At 42.8% G+C, this 16,651-nt stretch overlaps 1 protein-coding gene across 1 annotated transcript in view; it reads right to left on the bottom strand.

The window, feature by feature from the left end:
* The window catches only part of XRCC5 (X-ray repair cross complementing 5), a 90,583-nt gene that overhangs the window by 924 nt on the left and 73,008 nt on the right, over nt 1-16,651 (bottom strand). Inside the window, exons 17-20 of the mRNA XM_006935540.5 lie at nt 13,743-13,852; nt 11,720-11,816; nt 9,623-9,690; nt 68-142 (exon numbers count right to left, since the gene is read on the bottom strand). Of these exons, the coding sequence (XP_006935602.1) occupies nt 68-142; nt 9,623-9,690; nt 11,720-11,816; nt 13,743-13,852 (350 nt within the window). The remainder of the gene's footprint in view (nt 1-67; nt 143-9,622; nt 9,691-11,719; nt 11,817-13,742; nt 13,853-16,651) is intronic.

The raw sequence follows: 16,651 nt of genomic DNA, 5'->3' as shown, positions 1-16,651 counted from the left end.
TGTGGCTGTATTTACATTCGGACCAGTCCGATCTGGAGAACACCTGGAAGAGATGAAAAGCACTTACTAAATCATCCACGTCACCACCTTCTGCAAATATGGCTGCTGCGTCTTCATTTGGATTTTCTCTAGGGGCCAGAAACTGTGAATACAAAGCCAGGCATGACACCAAAATGACATTTTTGCCTCTTTGGATGGAGGGGACAGTCTGCTGGCGGTGTCACAGGCAGACCTAAGAAGGCTTGCTTAGCAAAGTCTCACTGCAGTGGTCTCAAAGCAGCATCATCTTGATGCATACTCCTTCATTTGGCCCTGGACAAGAGCACCAATTTTTAAGTTGAATAGCTCACGTTAATTAGTCACCAAGAGAAAGTTCTTGTGAAGAGGGAGAAAACGACATGGTTTGCCAAGGCAGTGACCCCACCAGAGGGCCCCGTGTCAGGCATTGCGGACATTTCCATTTCTGCTTCCCCAGGGGACTTTTGTGCTCATTAGAGGTAAGAAAAGAACCAAACCTGTGGCTCCTTGGGCCAGTCGGTTAAGTGTCCAACTCTTGATTTCAGCTCAGGTCATGATCCCAGGGTCATGGGATCAAGCTATGAGCTGAGCTTGGAGCCTGCTTAAGATTCTCTCTGTCCCTCTCTCTCTCTCTCTCTCTCTCTCTCTCTCTCTCTCTGCCCCCCTCTCCCCTGTTCGTGCTGTCCCTCTGTCTCTCTCTAAAATAAGGAAAAGAACTAAACTCCCGGAACGATTACGTTTGGTCTCTTTTGAAAGGAGCATAAGAATCAAGTGTGTGAACTCAACAATTAGAATCTCATTCCTCAACTCTATGGAGGACAAAAGGAAGGACTTCCTGTAAATGATGTGAAACACAAAAATGGGTGAGCTTGGGAGGCTGTGCAATTCCTTTCCTGGAAATCCTTCAATTGCTTAGAAAACGTCTGAAAAACAAAGGTGGAGGAGAAAGCTTCTAATGCATGCTTCTGTTCAGCATTAGTATTCTAGACCTGGAGCTTCTGAAAGGCAGATGCACAGAAAAGCAAGTGCCCTGAATCGAAGTCTGCAAGGATCTAGGGATGAAATTCAGATTTTAAAAGAATGCTGGGTGCCCTTGAAAATCATCTGAACACTCCTGCTCTCTCCCCGTCCCTCTAGGAGAGAGCAGTGGGGTCTCCTCTCTTCCAGGCAGGCAGTAACTGGGTCTGAGAGCTGGGGTTTGTCATCCACTTATCTAACCCCAGAGGGTGCTCCATCTCCTGGTACCCTAAGTCCCTGAAATGGCCGCAGAGCCAAACCCAGAGGAGCGTTTTTAAAGGTGGGGTCTCCCTCTCCCGCCTGCACTCCTCAGGGCCAGTGTGCATGGAGCATAAGGCCAAAGTCACCCTGAAATATTAGGCTATGTGCAGCAAGTGTCAGGAAGACAGTGCTGCACGTCCTGCCATCCCTCGAGGGCAGAAACTCACACACACGGGTCATAAGACGGCATCGGTGGACACTGTATCTGCAGAACTTGCACCATGGCCATGGCCATGACAGTTTGCTTTTGACTCAGCCTCTGTCCTGGACTTTTTTTCCTCAGTCAAAACCACTCACCACTCATTAACTTCAGTTTTGACTGAGAGACTCAGGAACTTATTCCTTCTCAGGACACTCATGGATCTTTCCATGGCCCTTTGTTGACCTGAAACTGGACCATGTTCAGTGCTGGGCATCAATGGTATAAGAGATGGGAAATGCTAGCAAAGGGGGATACAGTCTGAAGTAGAACTATAATGGAGCTTCTGTACCATTAATTCTTTTTTATCTATTCTAGTTGATTATTAAGATACCTGAGGGCCAAGTACAGATAAATGACCATGACACGTGTATCTGCATATGGTGTATGTCTAAAGATTAAACTCTGCTCTATTCTAGATTCTAAGAGGTCTAGGATATCCTAGATACCTTAGATTATGATTCTAATTACCATCATTAAAAATGGTTTTTACTTTGTTCCTTGCCTCTCCTATGCATTACCACTTAGCTGCATGATAGTTCTTACATTAGGAATGCATGGCTAAAAGACTTGCCCAGTTTGGGTGAAGAGGGTTAAGAGCAGAGCTGTGTTTTTCCAGAAACCTCTGGGGGGGCCACACATCAGCAGCACCTGCCGGACACAGACACGCTCCCAGGGCCCAGCAGTTCCACAGTCCACCATACCCTTTATCACCCTGAGGGACCGGATATGTGGTAGGTACTTGCCAGTCTAGAAAACCCCTAACATTTTCTGGCACATAGCCTCTAAGAGCTCCAAACTCCATCCCTCCTCACCTGCACACCCCCTTTTTATGGTGCAATTACCAGATAGATGAAGGCAGGGCTGTCTGCACAGTACGACTGCAGTGCATACAATTAAACACAGACGGCCCATCGCTGAGACCAGGCCGACCTCCTAGGAAGAGAGGAGCACCAGCAAGCAAACTCTCATTTCCAGCACGTGCTAAGCACCTGCAAGTGATTCTCCTGACAGATCTGCTTCATACTTCTGCGCAAGCGAATGATGGCTAAAAGCCGGGCTGCCATCCATTATCTCCCCAAAGCCCCAGGCAAGGCTGATCCCTTACACATATCACTCCTCTTCATCAGAGTTTTTAACTGCAAGTAATTTGCAGGCTGTGCAGTGTGACGGGAAGCTGGAGATATAGCAGAGAACTCGATGACTGGCCTGCTTTCTCAATAAAAGCAACAGATTCTCTGAACGCAGCAGGAAGGGGCAGGAGCCAACTCTCATCTTCTCGTGTGTTCTTTCCCTCTGCAATGCTGCCAGGTTGAGAATAAATAGAAAGGATACTTGTGTGACACACTCCTCCTTCCTCAAACCACCAGGATTCACTTGGAGTTACCAAGAAAGAGTGTCCTGACTTGAAGAGCTTTGTGAAATGGACAAACTGTTGCTTAGCAAGCACACCGAAATACAATCCTGGCCACAGCAGGGAAATGGAGTCAGTAACGTCTGTATGGAAACAACCAGTCTAACCCCTCCATAAGACTAACAACTAATCATCAGCTTGTGCTCAGACCCTGACCAGTCCTGAATTAAACTCACATGGCTTCCAGCGGGCTGACTCCAATACTGTCCAGTCCACCCATAATCCAGATGTATAAAAGCATCAGGAAGAACAAGTCTGTTTGCATGTATTTTGTCTAAAAGGACATACATGTGAGTTTATACCCTGTGTATCTTACATCGTGCTACAAAGGCCATATTGCAAGCAGAGAAATCTGGCAACCCGCTGTGGGAGAACATAACCGTAACCCTAGCTAACCTCAGCCTCATGGGCAAGCCGCTTGACCTTTCTATAATTCATTTCCCCCAAAACCAAAAGGGAATACTAGTGTTCGCTCTATCTCATGGGTTGTGGTGGGCCTCAGATGGAAAAAAGTATGCAAACCTACCTTGTCATATGTAGCTTTTATGTTCAGTTCCTAGGAGTGTACCTGATATATGTCCACCAAATGACGTGTATGTACAAGAGCCATAGCATTTTTATTCATAAGTGCCAAAGTCTGGAAACAATCAAATGCCCACCATGAGGGGAATGGATAAATAAATGATGGTATAACCGTAAAAGGGAGCATAGCTATAACAAAGGATGAACCACTCTAACATCATGGATGAATCATAAAGGTTAAGGACAGGCAAAGCTATGCTCAAGTGACAGGTGTCAGAATAGTGGTTACCCCGGGGACCAGGGGTTTCTGAATGTGAAGGGTACAAAGAGGCTTCTGGGGTAATGTAAATGTTCTATATTTTGATCTGAGTGGTGGGTACCCATATATGTGAATATGTAAGAATTCATCAGGTTGCATATTTAAGCTTTGTGCACTTATTATATGTGTGTTCCACTTCAATAAAAATTTTAAAACTTTATATTAAAAGTATCAAGCTCTAAACAAATATAAGATAAAACTGTAGTATTTTCCTTACTGCTTTTCTTTGAATTAGCATACGAAACAACTACACCAGAGATTTAAGGCAGAAAAGAAAAGTGGAAAAGAGCAAAGGAAAAATTGTCATGGGGCCAACAGGGGACAGCAGTTAAAGAAAACTGTTCTCAAGAAATGATTCACATATTTTATCTTATAATCCTTCACAAGTTTGGAGATCTCTCACAAACTCACACACAGAAAACTGGGTGTACTCTTGCAAGAGGGGACACGAGCATCTTTCCTGTACGTAGATGTGGCTGGAGGCATGGAGCGGTGGCGCCATGGTGTGGTGGGAAGATGACCATAATGGTTTCCGGGGCTCTAGATTCTACTCAGTTCTGCTAGCCATGAACTTGCTAGGAGACACTATGCAAGTCAATGTCACCTCTCTAGATGGAGTCTGTAAAATGACCAGATTGCTAAACTCCTATCGTCTCTGATGCTAAAGTAGAAAATCAGTAAATGTCAACAACAAAAGAGAAGGCTAGATTAGGCGGCTACAAGGAAAACAAGTACTAAAAAGATGATTATCCCCCCACAGAGTTCCCATCAAATGATTATTTAGACATAGCTCTCAGCCCCCTGGTATCTGTGAAAAATAATACAGCAAAGCCATGGGGAGAAATCCTCTTTCCCCTCCGTGCTCTTAGTATGGAGTAAAAAGAATGAAGGACTGGGGGCCAGTCCTAGAACTGGACTCTCGGCCAGGGACTTACGAAGAGATCTCAGCCATGTTATTTTACTTCTTGGGGCCCTATGTTTCTTCATCTATGAAATAAGGAGGTTAGACTGGATCAGTATTTTTTAGGTTCTGTTCCTTGAGGTCCTGCGTGTTCTTCTGAGTCCCCCGTGCATGGGTAATCCCAAACTGCCACACTCACTGTCCACCAACTGAGAGGCACCACCCTTCTCTGTTTTGTGTTAGGTTTCCCTGTAAGCGTTACGTTTCAAAAATAAAAACTCCATTAGAAGATCATTAGAATTCTTTCCAGCTGAATGAAATTATACACAACGTAAGCCAACTTCCTCTGCCTTAGTTAAGGATCTGGCTTGTTTTAATTCTTCTAACCCAGGGCTTCCCTACATCATTATTCAACATTTTGGGCCAGAGAATTCTTTTTTTTTTTTTTTTTTTTTTTAATTTTTTATTTGAGAGAGAGAGAGAGCGAGAGAGAGCGAGCAAGGGAGAAGGGCAGAGAGAGAGAAGGAGAATCCTAATCGGGCTCCACACTCAGTATGGAGCCTGATGAAGGCAGGGCTTAATCCCATGACCTTGGGATCATGACTTGAACTGAGATCAAGACTCGGCTGCTCAACCGACTGAGCCACCCAGGAGCCCTCAGATAATTATTTTATGTTAGAGGGCTGTCCTGTGAACCACAGGATGTTTCCCAGCATCCCTGGCCTCTGCTCACTAGGAGTCAGTAGCACCCATACCCACCATTGTAACCACCAAAATGACTCCAGACAATACCAAATGTCTCCTGGGGAGCAAAATCATTCCTGGTTGAGAACCACTGTTCTAACTCTAACATAGGTTAGCAAGAAGAAACTTATTTAAAAAAAAAAAAAAAAAAAAAAGGAAGTCTTTGATAAAGAAGACAAACTTCAAATGAAGAGTCAGCCTATCCTAACCTTCCACAAGTCCAGGTGTGTGACTACCGGTGGTCCCAGGGCAAACAACCTCCCAATGCTCCTGGAACGTGCCGGGCGTAAGCTGCACGCCACCCCCCACAGAGCCACGCCTTGAGGGGTGGACATGAGAGCTATCTGAAGGCTCTACCAAACATCAAATGAGAATGTATGTCTGACAGTAACAAAAGGAAACAGAAGAAGTTAAGTGAAAGACCTGGCAAATTATAGTGACAATAAGAGCAAATGTTGGGGGGAAAGAGGCATCATGTTTATAGTCTAGGCTTCAAAATGAAATGAGAGCTATGAGTGAATTTAAAAGAGAGTGACTATCTAAACTTACATCATGGAAGAACTTTCTATTTCTGGAGCAGGACTGACTTACCTAGATTTCTCAAAGAGTCTTAAAATCTACACTTTTCGAGAATATACCAGAGGGAAATGGCTTTCCTTAAGATATGCAAGTGTAAAGTTAGGGTTTAATTTTCATTTCAAACAGACATCCCATGCAAATCATCAACATTTAATAATAATTTAACAGCTTTCTAACTTTAAGTGACTTATGGTAAGTAACTTGGCAGACTTGAAATGGACTGTGAGGACTGCCCTTCAACCTCTTATAGTCCAGTTTCCTTAAATGATTATTTGGGAAGTGTCCAAACTTAATCCTCCCTCTGTAGGCAATATAAATCCTGCAGTGCATAGTCAGAAGAGGCTCCCCCTCCCTGCCCTGCTGCAGTAGGTCTTGGAAACCACAAAAAGCCAGTTTCCCTGAGCCAGGCCCTTCCTCAGTGATTCTCCCCAGTATCCTCTGTATGTGCATTCTCTCTCCCACAATCAACAAGTGCCATTTAACAACATCTTTAACACAGGAGCACCTGGGGGGCTCAGTCAGTTAGACGGCTGGCTCTTGGTTTTGGCTCAGGTCATGATCTCACAGGTTCGTGAGTTCGAGCCCTGCATCGGGCTCTGCACTGGCTGTGCAGAGCCTGCTTGGGATTCTCTCTCTCTTCTCAAAAAATAAATAAAAAAACTTAAAAAAAATTTTTTTAATACAAGGATTAAGCTTCCCCCCTGACAAACAAAATGAATGTTTTGGGAACAAAAAGATGGGAAGTTTTCAGAGTTGTCTTAACTCACAATCAACTGCAATCAGCTGTGCTGACACTGGAACCATGTAAGGACAGACAGCGCCCACACCTAGTCATTAACTGAAATTCCTCTCTGCACCTTAATGATCAGACATTGAGATTCCCCAAGGTTAGGCTCTGTGCCTTTAAGTTCCAAAGAAGATACTGCATTTGCAGCACAGAACAAGCCTCAGACAACTTGCAAGAAGCACACCATCCCTTCTTAGACTTCTTTCCTCCCTACTATTCTGGACTCGCTTAGCCATGACACCTTTGCTTAAGATGCACTGCTGGGAGGGAAACACTCCCTTTTCAGATCTGTGCTTCTCTGCTTTCTTCATTAACAGTAATACGTACTCAACTCTCACCTGGATGACAGATTTTTTTTTTTTAATGCAATGATTTGTCTTGACTTACTTTACTTGTTTAGCAAAAGCTGATTGATAAGCCTTCATGCTAAGTGATGGCTAATTTTTTGTGTCAACTGGCTAGGCCACAGTGTCCAGCTATGGTGTGCAAAACACTAGTCTAGATGTTGTTGTGAAGGTGATTAACATTTACAATCAGCTGCCTTGAAATAAAGATTACCCTTGGTAATACTAGGAGGCCTCATCCAATCAATTGAAGGAATTCTGCCTCAAGAGTGTAACACAGAAATCCTGCCTGAATTTCTAGCCTGCTGGCCTGCCTGACAAATTTCAGATTGGCCAGTCCCCACAATTTCATGAGCCAGTTCTTCAAAATAAATCTTTCCCCAACCCCCTCCACCCCCACACACCCATATATCCCATATACATATTCTATTGGTTTGGTCTCTTTGGAGAGCACTGAATGATACGCTCTAGTTCAAGGGGGAAATATCATGCCATTGTATAAAGTAACAAACAGAAATAAAACCAAGCAGTTAGGTGACATACTCTTGAGTACGGACATAGTCACAGTACTGACTGTGGTGGAAGAGGGTACAGACCCTGTGGAGCCTCTTTTGAGACAAAAATCAGCATCTTAGGGTATGCTTCTAAAATTTCAGAATCTTACTTCCTGAAAGCAGGGACCGGATATGTTCTTTAACAAAATGCTTTTGCCAGGCAAAGTGCTTAATACAGATTCTAACAGATTCTAACTTCTTTCCCCCCCGAAAAATACTATGGTTTCTGCCAAATGCCTTTATTGAGTTGAAAATTTAAGGCATTTTTAAATTTGGCCTGAATTTAGCCATAAGATGAAAACTTCCAGCCTTGTTCCTGCCATTCTCTTAACAGATTCCTGTCTGCTAGCCCAGATCAAGCTCTCCCTTAGCGTGTGTTGTTAAGTTTTTTGAATCTCTACTATCTTCCTCTGCAACCCTGTAACTGATGGTTTAAGGGCAGGGTGCTGTCTTATCTAGCGCAGTGCCCAGCAGATGGCAGGGGCCAGGCACAGTAACTGACAGCTGCTGGGTGTTGTGCCAGCAGGACTGGATCAGTCAGGTACTGCAACTGAAGTTAATGTTATGAAACACATACTTGTGAGAAACCCTATTTCATTTTATTAAAATATATTAAAATTTCATGGGGCACCTGGGGGGGCTCAGTCAGTTAAGTATCTGACTTTTGATTTTGGCTCAGGTCATGATCCCAGGGCCGTGGGATCCACGCTCAGCGTGGAACCTGCTTAAGATATTCTCTCTCTCTCTCTCTCTCTCTCTCTCTCTCTCCCTCTCCCTTCCTCCCTCCCTCTGTCCCTCTCCCCGACTCGTGCTCTCTCCCACACTCAAATAAAAAATTAAAAAAAAAAAAAAAACCTTAAAAAAAAATTTCACCACAGACCTGAGGTATAATGAAAGATTACTAAACTCAACACTCAATATATTTGATTCATGGCTGAATCAGATACAAACAGGGAGACCCTGGTCTATTTATGTCAATACATGGGGTCTTTTATTAAAAAACACCTTTGGAATACTTTGTCTTACTCTGGAATACTAGGGTTTCTCTACTGTCTATGTACTACAATCACCTGAGGGGCTTTAAGAACTCAAACCCTGCCCAGGACCTTAATTTCAGACTAACAGAATCTTTGGGGGTGGGGCGTGGTCATTAGTTTTTGGGTTTTTTTTTTAATATTTTTAATTTTTTAATTTTTTTTTGAGAGAGAGTATGTGAGCAGTAGAGGGGGAGAGAAGGAATCTTTTTTTTAATATTTATATTTGAGAGAAAGAGACAGAGACAGAGACAGAGAGAGAGAACACATGTGGGGGAGGGGCAGAGAGAGGACAGAGGATCCGAAGCAGGCTCTGTGCTGACAGCAGCAAGCCCGATATGGGGCTCAAACTCATGAACCACGAGATCATGGCCTGAGCCAAAGTCAGATGCTCAACTGACTGAGTGACCCAGGTGCCCCCAGAGAGAGAATCTTAAGCAGCCCGCAAGCTTAGCACAGAGCCCCACACGGGGCTCAATTTCATGACCCTGAGGTTATGACCTGAGCCAAAATCAAGAGTCAGACATTCAACCAACTACGCCACCCAGGTGCCCCCTTCAAATTTCTTAAATAACAGTTCCCTCGGTGACTAATGTGTGGCCATGGTGGGAATCACTGGATGACCTGGATTTCAGAGCCTTTACCAAGGCCCAGAATAAGCTTGGTATGCACTAGGGACTTTAGGAGCTCTAGAGTCAATAAAGCTGCGGTTCCAAGTGAATTCTAGAAGCATTACTGCAGTCTATGGAAAACTGAACGAGTTTACAGGATCAGCCACAAAGATGGGGCAGTTGGAGGAATCTGCCGATTGGTTGCATAAAGAATGGGGTTAGTTACCCTTAAAATTTAAAATCTTCAAGGAAGAATGCACATCCAGAAAATATCCATTACAATAATTCATCTACAGACAGGGTATTATTCCTCAATACCTTTTTGGCTTCTTCAGCTGTGATGGAACTTCCGGGGGCTTCATCTTTGGTAATCAGAGTAATTCCATCTAAAAAGTAATTCACAGAGTGAAATCCAAGTGCAAAGAATCAATCCCAATCATACCTTCCTTTCTACCATGCCGCTCCCATCTTTGCATGGGAGATTTTTAAAACTATACAGGTGCACTTCTCTGTAGGAAATGCAAAACTGTTGTTCCCTGCATCCTATCCTTTCTCCTACTTTGCTTGTGGATGCCGCCTGCCCTATGATGCCTTCCTTGATTAAATCTCTCCTTGAGAACTTTCACATCGCTTTGTTTACACCTTTGAAATGGCTCCCATCACATCTTACCTTGTGTAACTATGTGTACATATTTTCTCTCTCCTAAAGGACCACACTTTTCTCCAGGGCAGGGACAGGGTTTTATTCACCTTTATATTCCCCTCAATGTTATGCATGGTGTAAGTTCAGTAAATAAATAACCTAATAACTATACTTTGGCCCAAATCCATTAGGTATCCAATATGAGAATCTGCAGACATTTTGACTTCTAGTAATGTTACTGGCTACTGACGGAACAGCAAGAGGCCCAAGGTCGGGAGGAAACATGTTCTTATAATGGTCATGTCTGCCACTTAGCACGTACGTCAATTTTAGCTCAGTGAGAGCAAATCAGGAATAGAAAATCTACCCTTTGGTTCTCTCTTCTTCGTAAGATTTTATCCTGCCTCAAAGAGTTGATGCTTGATACACTTTCAGAAAAGCACATACATGGGGCGCCTGGGTGGCTCAGTCAGTTAAGTGTCTGACTTCAGCTCAGGTCCTGATCTCATGGCTCGTAAGTTCAAGCCCCACATTGGGCTCTGTGCTGACAGCTCAGAGCCTGGAGCCTGGAGCCAGACTTGGATTCTGTGTCTCCCTCTCTCTGTCCCTCCCCCACTCGTGCTCTGACTCAATCTCTCTCTCTCTCTCAAAAATAAACATTAAAAAATTGTTTTTAAATAAAAAAGAAAGAAAAGCCCATTTAACATCCATTTGTATGTACCTAGGAATGGCACAGGTCATGTGTATTCTCTCAACAGGAGATAAGCTCTCAGTAAATATGTACCCTGTGTATGTCCTATGAGTTTCTGTTCAGTAAACAATATGCTGGAGGCAATCAATAAATACCAAAAACAATCTCTTTCATCTAGCAGGTCAGCAGCAGAGACACCAAAGTGATCTGAGTAAGCCCCATTCACCACCTATTCTAATGGCTTCTGCTCCCTAGTCTAGAAGCTAAAGGGCTGAAAAATGAACTGTCAGAAAGATAGTTCCTGAGTGATGAGAAGCTGCCATTTGAAGCTGGATAGATAGATCCGCAACTCCTTTTCACAGAATCTGCACAGAAACACAGGTTGAAACTCATCCAAGGGCCCTACTTCAAGTGGAAAGTTTCATAATTTTCAACATGATTGTTTTCATAACAGATATTTTTAACAGGTAATATCTTATACTACCTGAAAAGAAAATCAAGTTCTGAAAGAAAATCAAGTCAGGTTAAAAAAAAAAGGGCAAAGTGCACGAAGGAAATCAAACATCAGGCCTAACACTGGAAGAGTGTGTGCTGTCTTCTTTCTGAGATTAGTCTGCACCAGTCCAATGTGAGGGAGCGGCTGTGGTGCATGAAGATGCTGGTCTGCTGGAGTAGAAAGCCCAAGAACATGTTAATGAAAGGCCACAGGAGAGCAAACTGTGGGTGAGGTCAATGAGAGTGCTGTGGATCCGGCAGGATGGACAGGACGGAAGGGTCTAAGCATCTGAGAAAGGGGGCAGTGTTTGCCCACATGGTTTCTTCCAACAAACAGCAAGGTACCATCTGAGAAATGGGCCATGCTGCACACAGCTGAAGACAGGACTTGCGTGTTGACTTATTATTTATCACTTTTTATTTATGCTTATTAAGCAAGGTTTTTCATTCACTGGATACTGAGCATTTCCCAAATCCACATGGAAAGTCATCAGGTTGCCACATAACACATCAGACAATGTAATTTACATTTATATTTAGAAAAAACAGCATAAATGTTTGGAGCAAATGACAAAAGATACCTTACCCTGAACGACAATGTCCCAGAAATGCTTTAATTGTTTAATTTCCACTTTCTCTCGAAGGGCTTTCAGGAAATTGTTAAAGCACTGCTCTTCCGAAACCTGGAGGCATGGGGGGGGGTAGAGGGGCATCAGGTTGGAGCAAACACGGAGACAAGTCCTTCCCAGGACAAAGTGCTATATATACTGAAACCACCATTATTTATAAGAAAAATATGTCATGTTCTTCTTTGGTGAAATGGGAAATGGGGTATGGCATTTCAAATTTCAGCTTTGTTCACTGGGAACCAGGAATCTTTCCATCTGTGGATGGTACAGAACTCCGTAGGGCCACACAGGTTTTTTGGTGGCCTGGTACTTTGCTTTTTGACCTTTCATATAGACAAATTCAAACAAAAATCGGATGATGTCATCAATGCTCATATACCCATCACCCAGCCTCAACACCTGTTGACTTAGCCAATCTTGTCCCATCTGTACTCCTACCTTCTCCTTCAACCCAGGGGTTGTTTGGAAGCAAACGTCAAGCATATTACATCATCTATAAATATTTCTGTATGCGGTATCTAAAATATAGAGAGGGACTCTTTTTTAAAAAAATACCAAAAAATTAGGAGTAAATAACCAGTCAGTAGTCACATCTTCCCATTTATAAAACCTTTTTTCTTTTTTTTAGTTTTTTTTTTTTTTTTATTAACGTTTGTTCATTTTTGAGACAGAGAGAGACAGAGCACGAATGGGGTAAGGTCAGAGAGAGAGAGGGAGACACAGAATCCGAAGCAGGCTCCAGGCTCTGAGCTGTCAGCACAGAGCCTGACGCGGGGCTCGAACTCATGGACCGCGAGATCATGACCTGAGCCGAAGTCGGCCGCTTAACCGACTGAGCCACCCAGGCGCCCTAAAACCTTTTTTCTTTTAGTGTGTCTGTGTATTTTGCAGTTCTGCAGCTAAAAAAGGTCTTTACATTAAGAGTGGCTGATAGGTCTCGGAGTCTCTTTGGATGCTCCATCTCTTCCTCACTTTAAAAAAACAATCTTTTATTTCTTAAGAAAGAAAGCCAGTGACCTGGTACTTTCAAGGGTGCGTAGTGACAAAGGTGCTCAGAAGTGTTACTGGGTGCTCCGCCTGCCTGGGGGCAGTGCCAGGAAAGCAATGTTTTCATCACCTTTTCCCACGTTACCAGACCCTCCTCCACCTGGGGCAGCCTTAGTCTCATATGGACTCCACTTTGCCCTAATTTTGTCTTTTATCTGTAGGGCACTGGATCACCTACTCCTGAATCTTCTAATTTTAACAATTTTCTCATTTTTGTATCATTCTTTGTTAAGTACCTAAACAATTCAGGAATTAATCTGTTCACTCAGCAAATATTTAATAAGCATCCATATAAGCACTAATATACACTGCAACTACATCTATTTTAAAAATACACTTTCTAATTTGAACTTGCTCGCTCTTGCCTAGAGTTTCTGTATAAAAGCCTAGAAACAATTTGGAAAATTTTTACAATGGTTTTTCAAAATTCCTAATAAAACAAACAAAAAAAAACCCCACACAAAAAGTGGGGTGTGCTAGTAAGTGAATTAACTTTCAGTGTTTTTCATTTTTCCTGGCATTCCAGATCCCTACTCCTGTCTTCATAAAATCCTTCTCAATAATCCTACCAATATATATTTTCCATCAGTTTCTTTAAAACAGTTAACTGGTCCTTTAATGAGTGGGCCACGAGAGGTTACAGTGGAAATTTCCCTGGTTCCCTAAATAGGAGTCATGCAGCATGGACTTCACCGTAATAAAAAGCTAATTCTCAGGGACTAAGCATCCCATTCACCAGACACATCTTTGTGCCCCCTCAGAAATGACGGCCAGAGTAAAATGACTCAGTCATTTCTGCGTCTCTTGGCAAACACTGCTATTCTCAGTGAGGACAGTTATTGCCAAAAGCCCGTGCTTGCTTGTGGGGCGCTGTGTCCCCTGTGATGGTGGCCAACTGTTCAGGAAGAGGAAGACAGGTGAGGACAGCGTTACCTGAATGGCTTCTTCCCGGAACACTGTGATGCAGTCCATGCTCTTCATAAAATACGGTGTTTCATTAGTATCCAAAAACTGCTCAATCTGATTTATTAGCTGGCGACTTGCTAAAACATAAGACAATAAATTCATTTTCCTCATTTTGAGCAATGCTTGTTAGAGAGAGTACCTGTAAGTACGTATTATGGCTCCAGGGCCTCATGGCCAGTATGCACAAAAGCTATTCTTCGAGAGAGGGTGGATGGGATGGGGGAGAGGAGATGCAGAATGCTGATTCTGAAAGTCTGTATTTCAAAGTCTGGGTAATACTTAATGATATCTGTCAAGAAATAAAATTTAATTTCTAAAATGCTTAGAATTACAGCTAAATGTTCTTATGGTACAAACACTAAATTTTTTTTAATTGTTGTTGCTTTTTATCACCCCCCCCCCCGAATTTAGGGGCCATTTGCGCAGTTCCAAGCTGTCTTTCATGGTATGTTCACAGAACCTAGACCCTCCAGTCCCTCCCCCAATTCCACCCACGATAAATGTCAAACAGTGCCAGACAGTGAAGGGTAATGAGCCAGGGACGCCTCGTCTTCTACCAATTGCAGGTCAAATTAGAAAAGATCAGCCCTCGTCTTAATTTAATAATATCCCTTTAGAATGAGAAATCCCTGCTATGTTATCTTCTGCCCTTAGCCGAACTTGAATATTCTCTGTTGCTCAGCACCCTACAAGCCATGAATACTTAATAAACAGTAACTGTCAGCAAGCAAGTCATAAATTTTATAGAAAGAGGAAATACGTTAACAATGTTACCGTTTGTCAGATAGGCTGCAACTTGAGGCTTTCTCACAAACAAACAAACAAACAAACAAACATTTTTTAATATGAAAAAAAACCAGAGGAAAACAGAAACAAAGTCATCAGGGGATATAAGTCGCCGAGCAGACTCAAATGGCCTCTTATGACTGGTGGCTGGTGTAGAACAAACCAAGAAGTACACAGTGATGGCACAAAGGCTCACTCTCACTTGTGCCCTGAAACCACTCACCGGCGGGCTGGGCTGGCAATTTATGCTGAACGGTCAAGGTGCTCTGAGACCGCACGCTGCCACAATCACAGCCTCACAACTGTGAGCAACAAGAGTTGTGAACGGCTATGTACACAAACACTAATGAGAGCGTGCTTTCAAGGCTTGCCTATGAAGGCTTGAGGTCACTAACTGAATTACAGTGACCAGAGCACTGCTCCATGCCCTATGAAAGACATGAAACTCAGTGCCATCAACGTATTTCCTAAGGGACCTACAGCATATGGAAAGGATTAAAAAAATGGACAAAGTGTTTCCTGATACAATAATTATGCAACAAGAGAAAAATATTTCCAGTAACCATTTCACCTCTTCCGCCAACTAGGAGATTATGATCTCTATTATAATAAAGTACTTTACAAACTTGAGGGATTAGAGAAACACTTCTCTGCAATTTCTGAAATCTTTACCAATGTATCCCACAGCAGTGGATTAATAGCCAACAATTCAAAGGAGCAAAAGGATGTTTGGATGGGTCTTTTTGAACAAGGTAAATAATACAGCCCTGATTAATAGAGCAGAAAACCAACAAGGAGCTCAAAACAACACAAGTTATCTCCTTTTTCAGCCCGGAAAGGCAAAGTAACAGAAGTGTTTGATAGTTCCTATACCGTTTACAGCAGTCTGCTTGCTCTGATAAAAATGACATAAAGTTCACTCAGAGTTACGTATCTAGGCACAAATAAGAGCCTTCAAAGGCCAGAGGTAGTAATCCTCAGAGACTCAATGTCTCTCATTTCTTCTGAAATGAGGAACAGGGGCCTTAGCGAGCTATGATGTAAATGTTTCTCTGCCTGATGTAGGAATTATTTTCATTAATTTAACCTAATATATATTTACTGTATAAGTGTTATAGGTAAGACTCTAGAGTGTGTTCTGTGGAAGACACAATCAAATTGAAGATAAAGTCCTTGCCTTTGAGGACTCTACAGTCTAATGGGGACACAACACATATATAAAAATAATAGGAGGTAAATGTGAAGAGGACTATGACTGGTATGGAAATATATCAGATGATGTGAATTTTTAAAAATCTTTGGTGACTAATTAAAAGAAACTTTCATGAAGTGAGATGGCTTTTTTGCTGGGCAATGAAAAGCAGAATTTGGCCATGATACAGCAGAAAACAGAATGAGCCCAAGTATGAAGAGAGGTGGGAAAGCATAGGGTATGTCTGAAGAGAAGGAAATGGTCCAACACATGGAGTCCAGACAGGAAGAGGGGAAGAAAAAGGAGGAAGAATCAGCTAGGGGAAGGTTGGAGGGTAGGTGGTCCAAGACAAAAGTACATGTGAGGGTCCTGAGGCAGGACAGTGCTTGAGTCTGTAACAAGTGTAGGGGAGAAGAGTTCAAGACCAAGCCTTTAAGGAGTTGCAACATTTAGAGCTCGGAGAGAGAAAAGGGAGCTGACAGAGGAGGCTAAGGAGTGGTGAGGGAGACAGTGAAAACCAGAAGGGTACAGTGTCACAGATGCTAAGAGATTAAAGAGGAGAGCTGTCTGCTGTGTCCAAACTTATTCTATAAAGACTGCAAGAAAAAGAGTATAAAAAGCACAAGGGATTAGGTACTGAAGCTTAGGGAGTCCTTAAACCCGGGAGTCCATGTCTCAACTAAATATGGACTGAACTGCTTTGCAAAAAACACAGCTTCTTGACCCATTTTATCTTGACATAAGATGGAACACGCATACACAGAGTTGCCATCTTATAGAAAAAAGTATTCAAGAGACTAAAATAAAGCAAAAGCAAAAGCCAACAATCCATTTGCAGTAACGATACAGGAAAGAAGGGATATAAAGAAAAGGAAGTAGGAGTCTCAATACCTAGTTT

This window comes from Felis catus, chromosome C1 (genome assembly GCF_018350175.1).
Source record: "Felis catus isolate Fca126 chromosome C1, F.catus_Fca126_mat1.0, whole genome shotgun sequence".
Classification (NCBI taxonomy): domain Eukaryota; kingdom Metazoa; phylum Chordata; class Mammalia; order Carnivora; family Felidae; genus Felis; species Felis catus.
This window is presented reverse-complemented; position numbering and strand designations above follow the sequence as displayed.